At 34.2% G+C, this 23797-nt stretch overlaps 1 protein-coding gene across 1 annotated transcript; it reads left to right on the forward strand.

Moving 5' to 3' along the window:
* Positions 1-10575: 10575 nt before the first annotated feature.
* Positions 10576-11163, forward strand: LOC139871321 (uncharacterized). Its single transcript, XM_071859043.1, has one exon. It carries the CDS (start codon positions 10576-10578, stop codon positions 11161-11163), a length of 588 nt encoding a protein of 195 aa, XP_071715144.1.
* Positions 11164-23797: the final 12634 nt, after the last annotated feature.

A 23797-nucleotide genomic window follows, 5' to 3' on the forward strand; every position in this document is an offset into this window, starting at 1 on the left:
TTTAGAAAGTTTCTATTTTTAGAAAGTTTCTATTTTTAGCAGGTTTTCATTTTTGGAAAGTTTCTATTTTAGGAAAGTCTCTATTTTTGAAAAGTTTCTATTTTAGAAAAGTTTCTATTTTTAGAAAGTTTCTATTTTTGAAAAGTTTCCATATTTAGAAAGTTGCTATTTTTGGAAAGTTTAAAAGTTAGGAAAGTTTCCTTAATTAGAAAGTCAACAGAAGTCAACTGAAAGTCAAAGTCACCCGAAAGTCAACTCAAAAGTCAACCTTGGTCAAACATAGTCAACATTGATTTTTAAAGTATAAGTTATATTAATAATATAGGTTATAACGTTAATTAAAGTCATATATGTATAATTATGTCATAACATAAGTTTTAATTAAATTAAATGAATTATTAAAGTTAACATAAGTTTAAATGATATAATTAATATAACATAAGTATTTAATTAAGTAATTAAATATCAATCATAATATAAGTATTATTAATTAATAATTTTTTTTTAAATTATATCATAAGTATTATTAATTAATAATGAATTATTAATCATATCATAAGTTTCTAATTATAATTATTAAATCATAAGTATTTAATAATTAAATTATAATTAAATAATAACTAAGCCTTATAATAATTAAATAATTAACTAATCCTTATTATAAGTCTTATTATAATAATCTCATAATATAAGTTTAATACTTAACATAAGTATTTTTCATTAATAATAAAAGTATTATTAATCATAAGTTTAATTAAATGTTTAATTAAATCATAATTAATTAATAAATGATATAATAAATATACATCATAAGTCTTAAATTAAATAATTACTTTTCATATCATAAGTAATTTATTAATAATGAAATTTCATTATTTATATCATAAGTCATAATTAATAACCATAAGTTTTAATTAAAAGTTATTCGGGTCATAACTTGAGCCTCGAGAATCATTTTTCGGCGAGTCTTATATATATCTTCGCCTAACCAACCCACCTAACACATTAGTGTGCTCAATAACATCCCAAGAACAGCAAATAAGTCGTGATGATCAGCCATTAAACAACTTGTAGCTTTAATCTGTTCAAAAACATGTTTTAGTCATACCGGGTGATCCGTGGCTCGAATTTCGATGACCCGAACATGAAAGTTTATTCCATAATCAATAATAACACACTAGTACACCCTAAAGACTCCAAAAATGATCACAAAGTTGGACCATACCTGTACTCATTCATTTTCACATTTTAATCTCAACAAAACACCATTTTAAGCATATCTAGAGCTCCGGGAATCGAAATAACATGAATCCGGAGTCTAAAATTAATGTCTTATAAGAGGAACTCATCTAGACACTTTAATTTCACTTTTATATCAGTTATATTTACAGAAAAAAAAATCAAACCACTGTCCCAAAATAATCAAATCGAAAACATATATAATCGAGCATTCCTACGCATACAATCAACAATACAATAACATATAAGCATCATACTATCATTATAACATGTAAAAATAGAAAAATTAAAGAAAAATTGAAAAGCTAGGGTTAGATTTTATACCCTAATCAAGAATTGAAGGATATGAACGTGTAGAGATCGAAGAGAGGAATCCGTTTATATGAACAATCAAATGATCCAAGCAATATTTTAATTGATGATGATGATGTTGGGGAGCTGGTAGTTGATGGACAAGAACACAAGGAGAGGAGAAAAATAAAATAAAATGGTTGCTAGGTTAGAAATGAGATGAATTTTGTGGTTTTAATCAAAAAAATTACAAGTTATAAGGAATGGCAAAACCAACCCCTCCCTTGGGTGGTTCCGTCGAAAATGGTATGGGGTGGGCCCCATATGGCCCAATTTTGATAAATGTAGGAAGTCTTGTGGCCCGAATGCCCGAACGAAACCCGAAACGCGAAAACACGACTACGCGATTAATTATTCGAAGAGATAACAAATACGCGACGAAAAATATATATAAACACTATATATAAATATATGACATTAAAATATCATATTTAAAATAATTAGGACTTAAAAATCCCAAAAGCTCGACCGTTGGTTTGAAAACCGAAAAGATTCGCCAGATAGAAATCCGCGACACGTAGAAACGTATAACTTAAAATATGAATACAATTATTCATTTAGCACATAATATTTAATATATTATTACAAAATTAATAATATAGGTCGTAGAAATGACGTGGCACAAATAACAGTTAACGGTCGTTAAATAATTAACGGTAAAAGATAACGGAAAAAGTAGGGTCGTTACATTCGTCGCAACGTTTTATTGTCTCGAAGTTGTTTAATACCAGAGCGATAGAAACCTTATATCTAAGAACCTTAGTTTTATGACTAATAAGCCATTAACAACCATGAGAGTTAAGTAATCTATAGGACAAGCTAATGGTAAGCTGACAGAGATAGAGAAATATTTTAAGGTAGTACCTTAACATTAACAGGTGGGTCATTTGGAGATGACCTCATGTCGACAAAACTTGAAAGTTTTAAAGTAATAGTTGGAAAGGATTAGTTACCTACGCACAAGCAGATGTTATTTGAGAAGATTGATAGAATTTTTCACGGTAGTATAATAAGATTTGGTTGGAATAAACCTTAAGATTAACCTAACACCCATTAATTTGGGAAGCTTGATGTAATAGTTGGAATGGACTTTAGGATTAACCTAATACTCATCAAGTTAGGAAGCTTTTATGAAATAGTTGGAACGGACTGGCTTTCAAGGATGAAAGCGAAGGTTATTTATAGTAAGAAGATTATTCGTATACCTCGCGAGAATGGTGAGCCATTAATAGTTTACAGGGAGAGGAGTAGCCCGAAGCCGAGCACCAAAAACCATCTGGGTTACTTCAACAACCCGAAATTCCATAATGGAAATGAGAAGGAATAACAATGGATTTCATCACGAAGCTACCGAAAACGGTAGGCGGTTAGGATACTATCTGGATTATTGTTGACCGACTCACTAAAACTGCTCACTTTCTAGCCATGAAAGAAACCGATACAATGGACAAACTTGCACAACGATACATAAAGGAAATTGTATCCCGTCACTTTAGCGATTCATATTCTATATTAAAGACTACCCAAAAATCTTATTTGATACTCGTTCTTACGCGACTCTAAATCCTAACTTATTCCGAGAGATTTCTTATTCGATGATAATCACACCATCATCCTTCTTACTTCGATATTAGTCATACCAGTTCAAAATTTTCCAAAATCAATGGGTGGTTAATTCTCATTCTCATACTCTCCCATTCGTATCTTACTTATAAGCAACAACTTCACACTTAAGCATTTTTTATCAAAGGACTTATGCCCTACTAATAGTCATCAACCACATTTAAATTCATTAGTTTTTATTACCTCGTGACATTTTTTGCTTAAATATCACCCGAGATTTTCAAAAATATTTTACTCGATCCTCATCAATCTTTTTTTCAACTTGTAACCTCTGAAATATGAAAATTTTGTTTGCCAAAATTTTACACACACTATTTAACTGTGCAATCCTCTCAAAGTTATATAAAAATAAATTTATTTTATTTCCATTCGTACAAATTTTAGAAACCGTAAATGTTATATATAATAAAGTAAATAATTACTTATTTTTAACTAGTACATATGCAATTTTACTTTCACTTTTACAAATCAATTCTGTTATTCAAAGGATATTTTACTTAGAATAGTACATGTTGTACATAACTCTAGTTTACTAAGAACTTCGTTTCTTTTCTTACATTGTCACCTAAAACGATTTCTATAAAATGTTCGTTGCTTGTTATATAAAATTTTTTGTGTTATTCATATCCCAGTCATCATGAAGACTTCACAACCGTCGAAGCCGAGAGATTCATGTGTGTGATAAAGGCACTTACTACCACATCATGCAGAGCCTTCGGGCATCCCCTAACACTTAAACCATTCAAAATTATTTCGTTACCCCAAGGATCTTATTTGCCACACCTATGCTCTTTCTTACATAACTCTAAGTCCTGACTTATTCCAAGAGATTCTCATTTAGTGATATTAACACCATCAGTATTTCAACTTTAATATTAGCCATAACCTGTTTGCCATTTTGCGAAGTCAAGAAGCGATTAACTTCTCATCCTCATGCTCTATCCTTCATACCTCACTTTCTAGCAACGGCTTCGCACGTGAACATTTTTGGCCCAAAGACTTATGTCCTGATAATTATCAAAACTACATTTAATTCATTAGTTTTCATTACTTAGTAACATGTCACCCGATGATTCAAAGATTTTTCACTCGATCTTTTTCAACTCGTAACATCTGAAATACGAAAAACTATGTTTATCAAAAATTTTACACGTTATTTATTTGTGCGGTCCTCACGAGATTTATGGACAAATGAAAGTAATAAAAAAATTTTCTGTCACTTATGCGATTTATAAAATCATATATGCATGTATATAAATAAGATAATAAACTCACCTTTACTTATTTTGGTTAGTACATACTAAGTTATACCTTCAAATTATTAAAAAATCGCTCTTTTATTGAGTTGTTTAACTTAAGTCTAATAGTTTTGGTGCAAAATAGTACACGTTGTACATACTTCTAAATTTACTAAGAACTTCATTCCGTTTATGATTGTCACATTAAATGTTTAAAGTTTTTTTTTAAAACTTCCTTGGTTGATTTTATTAAAGATTTTTGTATTAGACTACACCATGTATGGACCACATTTTTTCTCGCCCTCCGTTAAGGATGAAATTTACTATTAAGATCTTTGTTAAAAACTCTTGAGCCACTTGGGATGGCAATTTTATAAAATTTGTTAGGAAGTATTTGCGCTCATAAAATGTTCCTTTTAAGGTTAGACATGGCAAAAACGCGGGCTGATAAATCAGTATTCTGAGGTACACTCAGTGGTCACCCCATTGTAGGAAAGGCACTAGGTAGGTTTCTACTCTCAATATTTCACGGCTAATTATCCAGTATGATCCAGTATGTCGAGGTACAAGAAATCATTTTTGAGATTCTTTTCACTTGGAGTAAACCATTCGTTATGACCAAGAGTTCACATATCTTCTCATCCGCGCATCCCCTTAAGTATGAGGATAAATTCAGAACAAACCGCTCGAAGAGTTCACTCTTGTTCAAAGATCACACCTTTCGTGCGATTCTCTTTCGGAAATGTAATGTAAAATACTTTAAGAATCTATGAATCTTGTTATCCTCTTGGAAGGGACTGCTTAAAACGTCTAAAACACAGATGTGGTTACTCTACATATTCCTTCCTTCGTTGGTTACAACTATATGTTGTTCTGGTTGATGTTAACCATAACATGTAATTGAAAGGATAAAGTTACTTTATAGAACTGTGCTTTCATTCCATCCAAGAATAAGTTCACATGCAGTATGTTGTGATAGTTTTCCATTTTATCTGTCAGCTTTGTATTGCGACATAAGCGCTCAATGTTTTAGATGAGTTTGGTAAATTCATGATGTATTTCATGCATCCAGCTTAATGAAGATGCCTGTAAGGCTAAAAACATCATCTTTCCTTTTGTGGGTATATATTCAAGTGACATATTCATGTTAGCAAGAAATAAAATCAATTTGTTGATCTCTTAGGACAAGAGACTTAATTAATGGCATATACCTATTCTTAATTTTATACACTCAAGTACCTTTCAAGGTAAATAACTCACTTCTGAGCCCACGAGTCTCTCGAAACTTTGATACACTCTTTTTTCTTCAAATTCGGTACCGTTGTTGGTCACTCCTCAAAATTTCGGGACGAAATTTTCTTTAACGGGTGAGTAATGTAACGACCCGACTTTTTCGACTTACTTTTGTGCTTGTTACTTTCTGCGAAACTGCGTATATGTGCGTACTGAGCTAGTTTATGCTCTGGGATCTTTATTCATGATTAATTACTTCCGTTATAACCTTATAACGTGCTATTAAGTGTTTAATCACTTAACTTGACCCTCGAATGCTTTTATGACCGTTAGTGTCACTTGACGTTTAAAGCGAGCTACGTACTTGGTACACGTTTAACTTTTGTCATAATTGGAATATTATGACTACGTAATACTAATTGTTATTTTCTAATAACAATTACGTGGCTTATTGGTTGCTTAATTACGCTTAGTAATTTGCTAATGCACACTAGTTAGTCTTGTTGGACTTTCTACCTTGTTGGATTTTAGCCCACCCTACTCTAGCTAATGGACTATTTAATTAGCCCAATTTTAATAAGTTTATGACCCATATAAATGTAAGACAAAAACCCATTTATAAGAGCCAACATACTAGCATTTTTGTTAGCCATAATCACAAATGTTGCATGGGATCCTAACAATAAGCACCACATTTAGACCACCACTAACCAAAAAGCAAAAGGTGCCGCCCTTGTCCCCCCATGCACCCACGGTTTTTGAAGACCACCACCACCACCACACTATAAATACAAGCCTTGATCATTCATTCATTCACATTTTACACACACTTACTCTCTAATTCTCTCTCTAGTATTTCTCACTCTAAAAAGTGTAAGTTTCAAATTTTCTTCTTCTTCTTCTTCTTCTCTTCTTCTTATTTTCGACATCATCATCATCACTAAAGGATCAAGCTTTTTAGCTTCTTGATCTTGTTATATCTTGAAGATTCAAACTTTTATTTGAATCCTTCAAGAACATGAAAGATTCAAGATTTCTAGCTCTGAATCTTCATTATTTTGATGGATCTAAGCTTTATAGCTTAAGATCACTTTATTTTTGTTAAAAGATCAAAACACCTATGTTTATGATCTTCATGTAACTTGTAGATCTAGCCATTTGCTTTAAGGATCTTCAAGAACATTAAAGATCCAAGCTTTCTAGCTTAGGGTTTCATTATTTTGTTAAAGATCTTAACTTTTTAGCTTTTGGTCTCATTACTTTTACTAGATCTTAGCTTTCTAGCTTATGATCTCATTAATCTTGTAAAGATCCAAGCTTTCTAGCTTAGGGTTTCTTAATATTTGAAGATCTAAGTTATTATTGTAGATCTCACTTGTTTGAAAATTTTTTATGATTTTTATGGTGATAAAAATCAAGTCTTCGTCATCTCATATAATGAAGATGCATAAACTTGTGTCAAAAGGACAAAGGTTGAAGCTTTATTGGGTTTATGCAATAAAGAGACAACCTTGATGTTCAAAACTTGTAGAATGTTAGCTTTTACTCTTAGTTGTGTGTTGATGGTTGAAACTTGGTCAAAGTGATGCTAAAACATCAAAGAGTTGTACACTTGAAGCTTACACGCATCAAGGATGAGAATCGTGATGAGCATTAAGCACCAAGAAACCTACCTGAGCACTTGTTTTCTATTTTTCGGGGTCTGATCAGGCTCCTAGGACTTCTAGAAAATTGATTTTCAGATAGTTCATTTCGAGTAGATGACTTTTCGTTTAGGACTCGCCTAAATCCGATATATGGTTTAGGATTTATAGCCTTCCGAAAATCACTACGCCTTTGTAACGACATCGAGTTAGGATCTGAAAATTGGACAGCGATTAGAGGACTCACATACGGAGCCTTGGCCATTGACCACACATCTTTTTGATTTGTATAGAGGTCGTAACAGCTGTCCGAAGTCAGCCTATTGTTTTGATCTCTATTCTTGTTGAAAACTTACTTTAGCTTTTACGAATGATGATGATGATGATGATACTTAAACTTAATTTATTCACTTTTAAACTTTTGGGGACAATTTACTAACCTAGTAACCTTTGACTTAGGTTGAGGACCTTTTGGATCGATCAACTTACCTGTTTGGACCGACTTACTACTTGATTACATTTTAGTATCGACTTTTACCGCACATTCACTGTGAGTTATAGCTTCCCCTTTTACTTTAACTATTTTTGGGACTGAGAATACATGCGCTTTTTATGTTTTACATACTAGACACGAGTACTTAAACTTTATATATGTGTGGGTGACATAACGGCACAAAGATTCCCCTTAGCTCGGTAACGCTTAGTCATTGGTTTATGAACCGGTGAACGCGAATCTTAGATATGGATCCATAGGGTTTGACATCCCCACTCGGGCTAGTCGCGCTAGCATTCAACGGGTGTTTAATACTTCGAGAACATACGCACTCTCCAAGTGTACTTTTAGGAGGTATTATTATTACGTTAAGTTAGTTACCGGGTGCCCACGGATAAGCATATATTTTATCATACGGATTTGAGATACTGTTTTGAATACGAAATCTCGTGGTCTACATTACATTACTGATTACAAACAAACTATAGCTCACCAACATTCGTGTTGACTTTTTAAGCATGTATTTCTCAGGTGCTTAGACGTTGTTGCTTCCGCTGTTAGACTTGCTGTTATAGTCTTGGTGTTATAGACTTGCTGTTACAGACTCGCTGTGTTAGAATTCCATTGCATTACTTAGAGATGTCTCAATCATGGAACTTTCTATGCATTCACAACTTATGTTACATCTAAACAATGGCTTTGTAATTACGTTTGTGTCACGTACGTATGTTAATGCTTTCTATTCGTAGAAGCACGTTATTTTTGTAAAACATTTGATGTTGGTAAAGACGTCACCTTTTCATGAATGCAAAACTTGTTTTAAACAGCATGTAGTATTGTACCGTATAATAGACCTGTTGTTGATGATCCGTACACGTTGATTTTGTATGGGGCGTCACATCAGCAAGCCAAACGGCTTGCCAAACGGGCTGCAAAATGGCCTGCCAGTATGGAAAACGGCCTGCCAAACGCCCAGATCAAACGGCCTTGCTAAACGGCTTGCCTGACCAAACGGGCCCTGCAAACGGCCTGCCAAACGGCCTGCTAGCCGTTTGCAAGCAAAAATCAAGTTTATTTAAAGGGCATTTGTCATTCATTTTCAACACACACTTCAATTCACTTCTTTCTCTCTCTTGTATAATATTAGTCATACTTTCAAGGTCTTCGACTCCGTGCGGGAAACCTAGTACCCGAAGAAGAACGCCGAAGATTATATTAGGAGCGGTCTGGAGTCTTGAAGTTGTCACTTTTGTATTCAGAACTCGTTTAATCTACTGCTACTTCTATCCCTTGTCTTCATATAATGTCTTCCATTAATCTACTGGTACTTCTATCCCTTGCCATGATTAGCGACTAGTTATCTTTAGTGTATGTTATGACGTAATCAGTTATAATGCTGAAATTATATTATGGCTTGTGTATGTCGTCAAAATGCTTTCCGATTATGCTTTGAACTCAATCAATTTTCCAATTAATAGAACGTAGTTATTGGCTCTGTAATTGGGAAGTCGCAAACCCCTATTCAGAGTACACTATCTGTGTTACCCCTTGGTAAGAGAAGTTTGTCGGATACAACGTGAGTTTGACTGAGGCACACCGGTTGTAGTAAGTCCACCGAGCCTTGGATTCCGACTGAGGAATATTTCGTAGTGAAACATCTGACTAGACCCCTAGTACATTGTCGGTCCTAGACCATGCTAGTGTAGTCACCAAGCATATAAACTTCGCACGTGCACACTGAAGCACAACGGTTGTTGTAAGTTGTACCTCTGCTAAGTAAGGCCATGGAACACGGTTAGTTTTGACTAGTACACTTCACCATAACGCGGTCTCAAGCATTGCACCCCGCTTGAGGGATTCTTAGTTAATTAAGGAATTGTTTGTTCGAACACAAAAAGGATTGGACCATTAGGATAACCGAACATATTCCTGGAAGTCAGCTTGACTTGGCCATGGTGTTCTTTATGGTTGAACTCTTTTAAGGGCCTAAATATCTTTTAAACCAATCATTAACGAAAGCATCGAGACCCATCACATCTCTCGGATATGAAAAACCATGTATTCTATTATACTTAAGAAAGTTTAGACCATTTCGGAATGTTAATACGTCACCCAACAGAGTTGCTCAATTGGATGAGCCGTCTGAACGTGTATGCCTGTAGTCAGACTGCACGGGCGTCGGGGGTAAGGGACATTACTGTCTATTCAGAATCTTTCAGCCTATCTCATTACCCAGTGACATGTCTTACGATAGGGGCGTTTAGGACTAGTGTAGTAAATACAAGGTCACTGCCCATCTGTGAGCCATCATTCCATAATACCAGCAAAGTAACTGATGAAATCATAACATGCACTTATTTTAGTCTTATCTGAATTATAAATTTTATCATATTTACTTTACTTTATTTTACTAGAAAACCCAAAATTAGGTAATCACCCACTACTCCTGCACCTTAGAACTATCTTAAGTTTTAGATATAGGTTCGATTCTACTGATATCTCAAAAATACGACTCTAGGTCATACTTCCCTTACTCATAATAAGGAGTAGTACGATTTAGGCCCCGCTAAATATAAATTTAAAACCAGTGTTCTCTTTTGATAGTTAGAATGGACGTGTTGCGACCTAACGACACCGCACAAATAAAACCGTCCGTTTTGGCCACATCAATGCCGCTCAAGGCAACAATAATAACAATAAAGGGAACAACCAAGGGAATCAAAATCCACCTACTTCATGCACGTACAAGGAATTTATGAACTACAAGCCTCCATCCTTCAAAGGAAATGAGGAAGCCGTCGAATTAACCCGTTGGCTTGAGAAACTCGAATCGATATTTCGCATCTGTAACTGTGCAGATGTCGTTCGAGTGAAGTATGCTACTCACACACTAAGTGGCCTTGCTTTGACTTGGTGGAATGCTTATGCTAAAACTGTAGGGCTAGATGCTGCAAATGCCATTCCGTGGGCTGTCGTAAAAAGGATGATGACTGATAAGTTCTATCCGAGAAACCAAATTCATAAGCTGGAAGTTGAGTTCTGGGAATTGAAGGTTAAGGGCACTGACATTGAGACTTATACCAACCGGTTTCTAGAGTTGGCTACTTTGTACCCCGATATGATACCGAATGAACAGAAGAAGATAGAGAGGTACATGGAAGGTCTTCCTGAAGAAATTAAGGGATATGTCATTGCTGCAGGGAAAGAAACCCTAGATGGGGTGATATTGATGGCTCAGAATTTAATGATGGCTAAGAGGAGAAGGAGTGCAGCCAATAAACAAATCGAGGTTAAGACTAGTGAGGGCAAGAGAAAGTTTGAACCAGCTCAGGGTTCAAGTTAGGGTTCAAGTCAGGGTTCAAATAAGAAGGCTGTTGATAATTCTAGAAGTGGCTATGCTAGGACGAAACCACAATGTACTCGCTGTGACAAGCACCATTATGGGAAGTGTATGGCCGAGTGCACCAAGTGCAAGAAGGTGGGTTCTATAGCCAAGTATCATAGAGTTCCCGTTAATCCTGCAACAAAGGCAAACGCAATTGCTCCAACTTGCTATGGTTGTGGAGAAGTGGGGCACTACCGTAGTCAATTCCCAAAGAACAAAGGAAACGTTGGAAATACTAAGAGCCGTGCATTTGTGATAACTACTGAAGAAGCCCGTGATGATGATGAAGTGATAACGGGTACGTTTCTTGTTAACAACTTCTATGATACTGTTTTATTCGATTCTGGTGCTGATAAAAGTTACGTGTCTACTGAAATTTGTGCCTTATTCACTGAAAAACCACAAGCCTTAGAAATTAAGCGTCTTGTAGAAGTAGCGAATGGTAAGGTTATGAAAGTAGACAACGTGTATAAAGACTGTGATCTAATTCTAGTCGAAAAACACTTTAAGATCGACCTATTTCCAGTCGAGTTAGGAAGCTTTGATGTAGTTGTAGGGATGGATTGGTTACGTCCATTATTTGATGTAGTTGTAGGGATGGATTAGTTACATCCATTAAGAGCTGAAATCATGTGCTATGAGAAAACCATTAACATTCCTCTTGAAAATGGGGAAACCCTAATCGTTCAAGGGGAGATGAGTGGTTCTAAACTTAATATCATCTCCTGTATCAAAACTTGTAAGTATCTAATGAAAGGATATCAAGCCATCTTGGCTTATGTTAAGAAAGTCAAACCAGAAGAGAAACGCATTGAAGATGTACCGGTGGTTAGAGACTTTCCTGAAGAACTCCCTGGTCTCCCTCCTCAATGACAGGTTGAGTTTCAAATTGATTTAACTCCCGGTACTACATACCGATTAGCTCCATCAGAGATGAAGGAACTTTCCAACCAACTCCAGGAACTTTTAGAAAAAGGTTTCATTCGTCCTAGCTTGTTTTCGTAGGGAGCACCCGTTCTTTTTGTCAAGAAGAAAGATGGCACGTTGAGGATGTGTATTGATTACCGTGAACTCAACAAGCTAACCATCAAGAATCGTTATCCACTCCCGCATATTGATGACCTGTTTAACCAGTTGCAAGGGTTAAGTATCTACTTGAAGATTGATCTTAAGTCGGGTTATCATCAACTGAGGGTCAAGGAAGCTGATGTTTCTAAGACTGCTTTCCGAACTCGTTATGGACACTATGAGTTTCTTATCATGCCTTTTGGTTTAACCAATGCTCCTGCTGTATTCATGGACCTTATGAATCGTGTATGCAAACCTTATCTTGACCAATTCGTGATCGTTTTCATCAATGATATCTTAATCTATTCCAAGAACGAGAAAGAGCATGAGCAACAGCCGCAATTGATTCTAGAGCTCTTAAAGAAGAAACAACTGTATGCCAAGTTTTCCAAGTGAGAATTTTGGCTGCGAACCGTACAATTTCTTGGACATGTAGTTGATAGTGAAGGAATACATGTTGATCCTGCAAAAATCACCATTATTCAGAACTGGGAAGTGCCTAAGAGTGCGAAACAAATTCGCCAATTTTTGTGACTTGCTGGTTATTACCGAAGGTTCATCAAAGATTTTTCTATTCTAGCAAAACCTCTCACCAAGCTAACTCACAAGGGGAAGAAGCTTGAGTGGTCTGAAGAGTAGGAATCTGCTTTCAAGATTCTAAAGGAAAAATTGACCACAACCTCAAGTCTATCATTACCTGATGGCACCGCCGATTTTGTAATCTATTGTGATGCCCCGAACCAAGATTTCGGATGTGTCTTAATGCAACGTAACAAAGTTATAGCTTATGCATCTAGATAACTGAAGAAACATGAGAAGAACTATACCACGCATGACCTGGAGTTAGGAGCTGTGGTATTCGCATTGAAGATGTGGAGACATTATCTCTACGGGATAAAATTCACGGTGTTTACCGATCATAAAAGTCTTCAACATATCTTTGACCAGAAGCAACTGAATATGAGACAAAGGCGTTGGGTCAAGTTATTAAATGACTACGACTGCGAGCTTAAGTATCATCCTGGTAAGGCAAATGTAGTTTCCGATGCCCTTAGTAGAAAGGATCGTGTCAAACTGATTCGAGTCCGAGCTTTAAACATGGTTATTCGTACGAATCTTACATCTCAAATCCGTGAAGCACAACTTGAGGAATTGAAGGAAAAGAACGTCCAACTCGAGGGACTTAAAGGTCTCAAAAAGCAACTTGAACTCAAGGGAAACAGAGCAAGATATTTCAATAATCGAATCTGGGTCCCAATCTTCGGAAATCTTCGAGAACTAGTCTTGGATGAAGCACATAAGACTAGGTATTCTATTTACCCAGGCTCTAGTAAAATGTATCACGATGTGAAAGAGTTTTATTGGTGGCCTAATATGAAATCTGATATTGCTGATTATGTGAGCAAGTGTCTTACTTGTTTGAAAGTTAAGGCCGTGCATCAAAAGCCATCTGGTTTACTTTAACAGTCGGATATTATGCAGTAGAAGTGGGAGTGTATCACTATGGACTTTATTACTAACTTGCCCACAACTTCTAGTGGCAACGATACTATTTGGGTCATAGCGGATCGTCTTACTAAATCTGCACACTTCTTACCGATCAAAGAAACCGACAAAATGGAGAAATTGTCACAACTTTATATCAAAGAGTTTGTCTCACATCATGGAGTCTCTATCTCTATCATTTCCAATCGCGACAGTCGATTCACTTCTAGATTTTGGAAAACTTTACAATATGCCTTTGAAACTCAACTCGACATGAGTACTGCTTATCATCCGAAAATCGATGGTCAAAGTGAACGAACCATTCAAACGTTGGAAGATATACTTCGTGCTTGTGTTATCAATTTCGGTAAAGGTTGGGATAGACACTTTTCTTTAGCTGAATTTTCTTACAACAACAGCTATTACTCAAGTATTAAGGCTGCACCTTTTGAAGCTTTATACAGACGAAAATGTAGATCTCCACTGTGCTGGGATGAACTAGAGGACAGACAGTTAACTGGTCCTGAGAGCATACACGGAACTACCGAAAAGATCGTTCAGATTAAGAAACGATTAGAAACTGCCCACAGCCGACAAAGGAGCTATGCTGATAATCGTCAAAAAGATTTAGAATTCCAAGTTGGTGTTAAAGTCATGTTGTAAGTATCTCCTTGGAAAGGCGTCGTTCGATTTGGTAAACGAAACAAACTAAGTCCACGTTTTGTTGGACCTTTCAAGATTATATAAAGGATCGGACCCGTGGCTTATTGATTAGAACTACCCGCTGAACTTAGTAATGTACACGATGTATTTCACATCTCGAATCTGAAAAGTGTCTCGCTGATGACACTCTCATTATTCCTTTGGATGACCTTCGCATTGATGATAAAATGCACTTCATCGAAGAACCTATAGAAGTTATAGATCGTGAGGTTAAACGCTTGAAACAAAGCAACATTTCTATTGTTAAGATCCGTTGGAATTCACGAAGAGGCCCCGAGTATACCTGAGAACGTGAAGACCAGATGAAATGGAAATATCCCCATCTCTTCTCAACCGCTGATGCATCCGAGAAGTCTACGTAAAACTTCGGGACGAAGTTTTTATTAACGAGGAGGTACTATAACAACCCTCATTTTTTCATTTCCAATTTTACTATTTTAGTCTTAGGACTTTTGTGCTCATAAATTTCTAGTTAGCAAAACATTGACCAAATAGTAAACTTTTAGTCGACACTCACTGCTAATTAAAGTTTATGCATTTCTGTGTTATATAAATATTAAACCTTATATAAATAATAAAATGAGACATTTATATAAATAAGAAAACTTTTGTGAACTAAATAAAATAAACCAAAGTTGTGGACTAAAATTAAAAAGGAAAATAATGTTTATCATATATTAATTAAATAAGATAGATAAAAAAATGAATATACAAATATGTGTATATTTATATCCGTAGAAAAAAAAGTAAATATATAATAAAAAAAGTCAGCATATTTAATAAAAAAAATAAAAAAATAATACAATTACAAATTAAAAGGGATAAGTGACTAAAAATAACTCCTAATCTAACTCAAACAAACAATCCTAATCTAATCAGAATTCTATCAATCCTAATCCTTTTCTAAAGCTTATCATCTTGAAGTTGTAGCGTGTTTATACTTCTAATACTTGGCCTAAAAAAAGACCCCTCTACTCTCCATGTGTTGCATCATAAAATTCACAACAATTCCTCTCCCACTTCTTCTTGTTGCTCGATAGTTTTACAGCCCCAACACCACTACCCTAAACCGACCAAACCACCATCAAAACAGCCTCCATCGCCACCCTACTGCATCCGTTCTTGCAGCCTCCCACCACCGCCACTTTGCTGCGTTTAGGGATGGCAATGGGAAGAAAAAAAACCCGTGACCCGTGGGTACCCGTGCCCGTGATGGGCGGGTGTTTATGAAAAAATGTACCCGCGGGCATGGATCGGGTAAAATTTTGTACCCGTTGGCGGGTCGCGGGCGGGTCGTGAATATTTAATACCCATCGCTGGTAAAACCCGACCCGTGAATTCGTGATGCCCATTTAAGCTACCAGTGGATATACCCATTTACCCGCATACATATACTTAATTATATATTATAAATTTAAAATTTTTAATGTATTTTTATAATTATTCACTCGTAAAACCCGTGGGTAGTGGGTATCCATGAATAAAAAGTAGTTAAAATGCACATATTATAAACCCGCGGGTCGCGGGTACCCGCGAGTTTTGGGTACGGGCAGAAAAGTTTACCCGTTGGCGGGTAACGGGTACCCGCGGGTAAAGAAAAATCTTGGCGGGCGGGTCGCGGGTACTAAGGATCCATGCCCGTTGCCCACGGGTGCCATCCCTAGCTGCGTTTTCTTGCAGCTCACCCGCCATCATTTACAGCAGTTCTGCTGCTGTTTTTACCATCACAGACAGCCCAAAAAGGCAGCCTCTATTGCTGCTATAAACCGCCACCAACAGCCTACTTTTCTGCTGTGATCCGCCACCCAAAAACAGCTCAAAGTCGCTTGTTTTCCTGCTATTCCTGCTCGACAAAATAGTCCAAGACTCACTCGTTTTGCCACCCTTTTGTTGTGAGTTCTTGCTGCTGTTGTCCTAGTCAATCATCACCATCAACCATCACCTTGTCTTGGCCTTAACACCCTTAAGGTATCCCTAGATCCATGCTTGTTCATATTTTTAATTGTTTCTAATTTATATATAAATATAAGTTGATATGAATATGTTACATGCATGCATGTGTATATATAAGTATATAGATATGAATTACAAGTATAAAAGTTTATAATAATAAAGCAATACTTGTTGGTATGTAGTTAAAATCAACGAAACAAATTCTTTTTTAGTATTATATAGTAATCGATATATATATATATATATATATATATATATATATATATATATATATATATATATATATATATATATATATATATATATATATATATATATATATAAATCGATATTAATTGTTCTAAATACTTAAAATTAGTTATGATAATTTTTATAAAGATTACTAGACTTATAAAAATTATCGGATGAGAAAAATTAGTTATTATAACATTATATATATTTATTCTATAATTAATTGTGTAACGAATTAATTAAATGTATAAAAATGAATTAAAATCTAATAAAATACTAACATCAGTAATAATTACTTGAAAATTATTTAGAACATTATTAGAACATATAAAATAATTATAATAATTTTTGGAGTATTATTTATAATTAAATACGAATTATTTAATAATTAAACATGTAAACGATATAAAATTCGTAATAAAATATCAAAAAGTAATAAAAATATTTATAAAAATTTTCTGAGGTTATGATACTTGTATAGGTCTGTAAAAATTAAAAACATAATTTTTAGAACGAAATAGTATTTATTTTATAATTAAACTCTTATTATAAATAAACCAAAAAGTAAATAAATAATAAATAGGGTAAAATTTTTAAATGGTTATCTTATTTATCTAGACCAGTGGAAAAATAGAATATATTATTTTTAGATTATTTTTGATATTTATCGAAATTTAAAGTGATTTTAATAATAAGATAATTACAAATAATAAATAAATAAACATGATAATTATATTTATTACATATTTAATAATAAAAACTAAGTATAATATTAAATACTTATTATAACATTAAATGAAAATAAATATTAATTAGTATTATACTAGTTACACAAATAAACTAATAAGTATAATAGAAATATATTAACGTATCGTATCTATACGCCTATAATACGTGAAGGTAATAATCAAAAGATAACGTACAATATATACGAACTTCACCGCTACTTACGGTCGTAAGAGGATGATGTCTAGGTTGCCATTTATGGGACAAGCTTGTGGATCTCGAATGTCATGACTTAGTTTCTGATCAAGAGTCCTGGGCCCCGGTTACATCTGGTCATCCCCGACTTACTTGATAGCAACGAAGTTCGGGCAAAGTTGTAAAATGTCTTTTGAAGGATTATAACCCCAACTTTCAAAACTAGAAACTTACTATAAGTGGAAGCTTTCCATAAATAGTAACTTTCCGAAAATAGAAACTTTCGAGAAATAGAAACTTTTCTCGTGAACCGTCACTGTTAGTATAGTTGCTTTATTAATAAACATACTTTTTGTCTGTTAGACAATAACTAACCAAATGTTATATCTCTAGGTTGAGATCTCCGGTCACTTACTCCGTTCGTTCTTCTTTGCGTGGAATAACTTACTTGCTACTAAGGTGAACTTCATAGCCCCACTTTTTAACTTTCTTTATATACTTATTTTGAACTTTGGGGTGAGACACATGCTACTTTTAAACTGTTTTGCAATTTAGACACAAGTTCTTATACTTTTAACTGTGCTGCCATGCTATGTTTCATGCTAAATCCCTACCATGATATCGTTAATTGCTTAGTGAACACAAACTTAGTTAATGTGAGTAGGCCTATTGAGAGCGACGTCTCTATCTAGTTGACCGTTGGTCAATGGATACATATTAATGATTCAACGACACGAACGAACAAAGTGTTAAGGTAACTTATGTTTAGTCTCGATATCATAACTTCATCACTTACTTTTGAACGATGTCTCTACATCAAACTTTATAACTAAATCTTGTGGTCTAAAAACGATTATAAACCTATGTTGTTCACTCAACCATTTTTGGTTGACACTTTAAGTGTGTTTTGTCTCAGGTGAAGATTGCTAAAAGGTTACTTGGTACTTGGACTTGGCTGCTATGGAGTCCGCATTTTATATTTATGTTATTGCATTAAAACAATTATGTTTACCTTTGCATTTTGGGTTTTACAATTGTAATGACTATTTAATCCCGCTACTTTTAATACATTGGTTTTTAATAAAAACGTCTCATTTAGAGTCGTTCTCGCTTTACACTTGTGTTTTGATATTGGTTAGTCACATATGACCCCCGGTCCCATTTAGTGGGTGTGACAAAGACGGCGAGTACAATCGGGTGATAGCAGCGATGGTAGCAGTAGCTAGGATGGTGGTATAGAAAAATCTAGAAGGCACATGTAGGTGTTTGTTGATGGAGATAAAAGGTGAAGACCAATCTTGAAGTAGCATGTGGGCCCCTAACAGTACCATTTCAGCCAGCCACTTATCCACGTGATGTTTTTTTCTACCAAAAAGTTAAATGAATGGTGTTGTAAAGCGACACTAAAGATAAAAAATGTAAAAACCAAAACGACAAACGGGACCCCGCGCTGTTATTAGTATTGATAAATTAAAGAATGTTATATATATATATATATATATATATATATATATATATATATATATATATATATATATATATATATATATATATATATATAATAGTCGTGCAACGAACGAGCTCAAAACTCGATATTTAAATTTGCAATAAAGTAACTTTATAACTTCCGTTGCCGATGTGACATCTTTTTTATTCATCCATGCTGACATGTAATTAGTACAATTAATCTTATTTAATTACAATTATCAATTTAATTATCTCAATTTACTTACAATTATTATCAACTTATTTGACCTACAATTTGAAATGGATAGTAAACCCCTAAACAACTTTCACAATCTCTCAAAATTTTAGGGTACTTGATATGGACAAAACGGACGGTTTTATTTGTACTGTGTCGTTAGGCCGCAGGACGTCTGATTCAGTTGACCAAGATAGCACACAGTGGTTTTGTTTATTTATATTGTGCGAGGCCTAAATTTACTTTTACTTTCTAAGGTGTAGAAGGTGTAAGTTAACCTACTGTCGTATTTTTTCTGATTAACGAATTGAGAATCAAGTGGATAATTGTCTTTTAGTTAAATTACCTGAATAAAAGATAGTAGTTGTTTTTTTAGCTAAAAGTCTTAAATGCAGAAAAGTAAATAAGTGGAAGGATATCCGGAGTATGCAGATCAGGGAAATGTTGACCAAGATATCAGTATTGGGTTAGGGAAAGGTAATTATGCTTATGTTAAGACTATGCTTGGAATGATGTAGATCTGGTTGGATGAGCCAATTACACAGACCTACTTGTCTCTGAACTCTCGGAGTTCTCTTTGAGCAGTGAGAAGTATGTCACTTGGTCGTATAATTGAAAGGTAACAATACCTCGGAGGTTATCCTCAGTAAAGTACTAGGTTTATTAGTGAGTTAAGCTCTAGTCCTAACCCTTGTTATCAGTTTAGTTAACTGAATAACAACGTGCCGTGTTGATTGAACACTGATCACAAACGGAAGGAATCCGTCGGTTTAAGTTGGCAAAACCTTAAATGAAAACTAACAACCATTCCATCATACTAATGAGATCATAACAATTCAAACATTATATAGCATCATAGTTATTATACTGATAGTAAAGCAGATAGAAATCTAATGAATACCTAAACAGTTGATATGACTAAGACCTAAGGCAACAATCAGAAAAGAACATGCAATAGGCTTGGGTCACACAGTGAAGGCACTAACTAGATCTTAACAGCTCCTAAGAAGTCTCTTCAGAACAGTCAATAGGCATACTAGGTCATTCATGTCTCAATTCCTAAGTTCCGTGTCCTAAAAGCGCATTAAATGCCTCTTGAGAACTCCGGCCATACCGAGTTCATAGAATTTTCAGATACAGTATAACCAGGGGTCTTAATCCTATGAACTAGCTAATTTCATATAGGTGGACAAGTCCTGATCACAACCTAGGTTGGTCAATCCTTAAGATGCTAGCATACAAATCTATCAGACTTCCTAGTTCAGTATTATAACAGTAATCGTACTAAATTTACATAATTACGCTAACCCAAACTTCTATATGGCAACATACAGATTAATTAAGCTATCATGGTAATATAGGAACGCATTATTTAACATAAAAAGTAAGAACACATGTTTAATATAAAAGACAAGCGTTTCGAATAAAAACCTGAAAAGGCCGAAGAAATCTTCCCGAGATCGTAGGGACTCGCCGGGATATCCTCCGAAAAATAAAAGCTAAGCTAACTACTACTAAAAACTAATTAAAAGCTTAAAAATATGAAATGAATTACAAATTGAGTGTGTATTGAAATGGATGGAGAAAACCCTTTAAATAGACTTGAAATTTGCCTGCAAACGGCTGGCAGGCTGTTTGGCAAGCCGTTTGGCAGGCCGTTTGCAGGGGCAGTTTGCCACGTTTGCCCGTTTAAGGTGCTCGTTTGTTCTGACCGTTTGGCAGGCCGTTTGCCATACTGGCAAGCTGTTTGGCAGGCCGTTTGCTTGCTGATTTGTTGGATCGTAACTTGATTTCTTGTCTTTCACCATTTTCGCTCTAGAATCTTCGCTTTAGCTCCAATTTTACTTGATTCTTTTTGCATCGCCTTCATAATTACTTAATCTACAAAATCAACCAAAAAAGTGATAATTTTGCCGACAAAGTTTAAATCTTTATTGTTTTAGGGCTTAATATAGGGGATAAAAATGTGACTTTTTGGCCGATATCAGTACTTTTTGAAGTTCTTACAGATGTATAATCAATTTTAGACATACTTTTTGAGTATATATATTGTGATTTATTATTAAAATAGTTAGTAATAATATTGTTAATAATGAATACGGAGTATATTGCAAATCTTAAATGAATTGGTTGAAGAAATGGGCCGAGAAAGTCGGTCTGTAGAGGAAGTCAACTTTTTTTTTTCCAACTATTGTTTTGATTATTTTTTTAAATATTGTAAAGTTACTAACATCATTCAAAATCACTTATAAAATTTGTCAACAAAACTCAAAATTGTAAGTGATTTTTAATTATTTTTTAAATATCGTACAATGCACGAGCTCTATACACTAACTATTTTATAAAGTGTTAGCAATTTAGTAATTTTATCCTTTATTATCATTTTATTGAATATATTAGCTCTAAAAAAAACTCCGTAATTGTTTGATAAATTCAATTGATTTTACACGGTTATTTACTCACCCGGGCAATGCACGGGCTCTAAAACCTAATATATATATATATATATATATATATATATATATATATATATATATATATATATATATATATATACATATATATACATATTATATTATATATATACTAGTTTATAACCCGCGACTTGACATGATTTCGAAGTAAGATAACACTATTACTTAGAGACGTAAATGAATTATATCAGAATAAGAAAGCAATGTTAACAGGAATAGAAGATAAATATGGGGTACACATATTGATTATGTTATAAAAGTACTCGTACAGTTGACAATAAAAATTATTAGACGAAAAATAAAAGAATAGTTTTTTCATTTCATAGCAAGTACATGTACAGTTTAGTATCTAGCATAGTTCACTAATAGCTTCTCAAGAGCTGCAAAAGTGATCATAAGTCACAAGCCATGCACATGGTTTCCTTTTGGCTATATAAATTATGAAGTACATAAATAAATTGTAAAAAGAACCCAATTGATCTACCGAGTCTTCAGCTAAGTCATGATTGGACAAATTTTTTTATACTTGAGGTAACAAATCTTGTTAAACATTACCTGCAATAACCTACACCTTAAACATTAGAATATTGAAGTGATTATGACAAAAAGATGGGTATAGTGTATTACCAAAGGGATGATAAGAAAAAATTAACTGTAAACACAAAATAATCAGGATCCACACTCTATCGTAGCTCATAAATATATGTCAATGTTATAAACCTCATCAACAAGTATGAACTCTGGATTGACATTCCTGGATTCTTGATTGAAATGGAACGAGAATACGTGGGTTGCACCTATCATTGTTTCAATAATTGGTGGTATCACATTTTGGTTCTTATACCCTTGATCTCTAATTAAGTTGCTGCAATCCTGGTTTAATATTTTGTCAGTATGGGTGAAAAGACAATGCATGGTGATTGAAATACGTAAACTGAAGCTGTAAAATTTAGTTGTGGTTAAAATTTGTTAGCATTTATTATGTTATAACATGAAAAGTAATACGAATCAAACACCAGAATATTCAAATCACAATAATAGTTATTTGTTCACTAATCGGAAAAACTCCAGAAGTCAATACAGAGATTACAATCTTCTTAATAAGGAGAAGATTGTTATGATCCAATCTAATTAGAAACCAAAATTACAAGATCATAATCGATGATCATACAGAAAGATGAGAGAGCCAAAAACACAGAAATAATCGAATGAATCAAGTGATCTACTGTACCCCTAATATCATTGCTTTATATATAAATTAATAATGGCAAATTTAGTCCCTCTTGAATGGTCAGCGACAATCCTTGTGCTCCAAGTAATTCCAAATGTACTATTCCAGCCCTTAAGTTTCTTTAGACTTTTCACCAGCCATCCAAGATCATCCAATATGAAAGTTAACTACAAAAATATAAAATAAACAAGTAAAAAAGAAAAGATAACAAAAATAAGATTGTTAAACATAAAATAACTCATCACCCCCCTTCAATCTTATTCTGGAACAAATCAATCAACCCTAATAGATGACAGAAATATCTATGCTTTTTGACACTCAAGCCTTTTGTAAAAATATCAGCAAGCTAATTTTCAGAATCAATTTTAAAAGTTTTAACAGTTTCAAAACTTATTTTTTCCCTGATAAAGTGAACATCAACCTCTAGATGTTTGGTTCTCTCATGAAACACATAATTATTAGCCATTTGAATAGCTGAATTATTATTACAGAATAAAGGAATAGGAGTAGAAAAATTAACTTTGAGATCTTTAAGAACTTTCATAATCCACATAACCTCAGTTGTAGCATTACTCATAGACCTATATTCAGATTCAGCAGAAGACCTTGCTACAATATTTTGTTTTTTACCTTTCCAAGCAATTAAAGAGTCACCCATAAAAACACAATAACCATTAACAGACTTAGACTGAAACATAGACTTTGCCCAGTCTGCATCAGCAAACACCTTTAAATCAAAATTTTTTGATTTGATAAAAGTAACTCCCTTTCCTGGAGAAAGTTTCAAATATCTCAAAACATGAA

The sequence above is a fragment of the Rutidosis leptorrhynchoides genome, chromosome 10, assembly GCF_046630445.1.
Source record: "Rutidosis leptorrhynchoides isolate AG116_Rl617_1_P2 chromosome 10, CSIRO_AGI_Rlap_v1, whole genome shotgun sequence".
Lineage (NCBI taxonomy): Eukaryota > Viridiplantae > Streptophyta > Magnoliopsida > Asterales > Asteraceae > Rutidosis > Rutidosis leptorrhynchoides.

Coding starts and splice junctions, on each gene's coding strand:
- LOC139871321 (XM_071859043.1), top strand. CDS start 10,576: ATGAACTACAAGCCTCCATCCTTCAAAGGAAATGAGGAAGCCGTCGAA.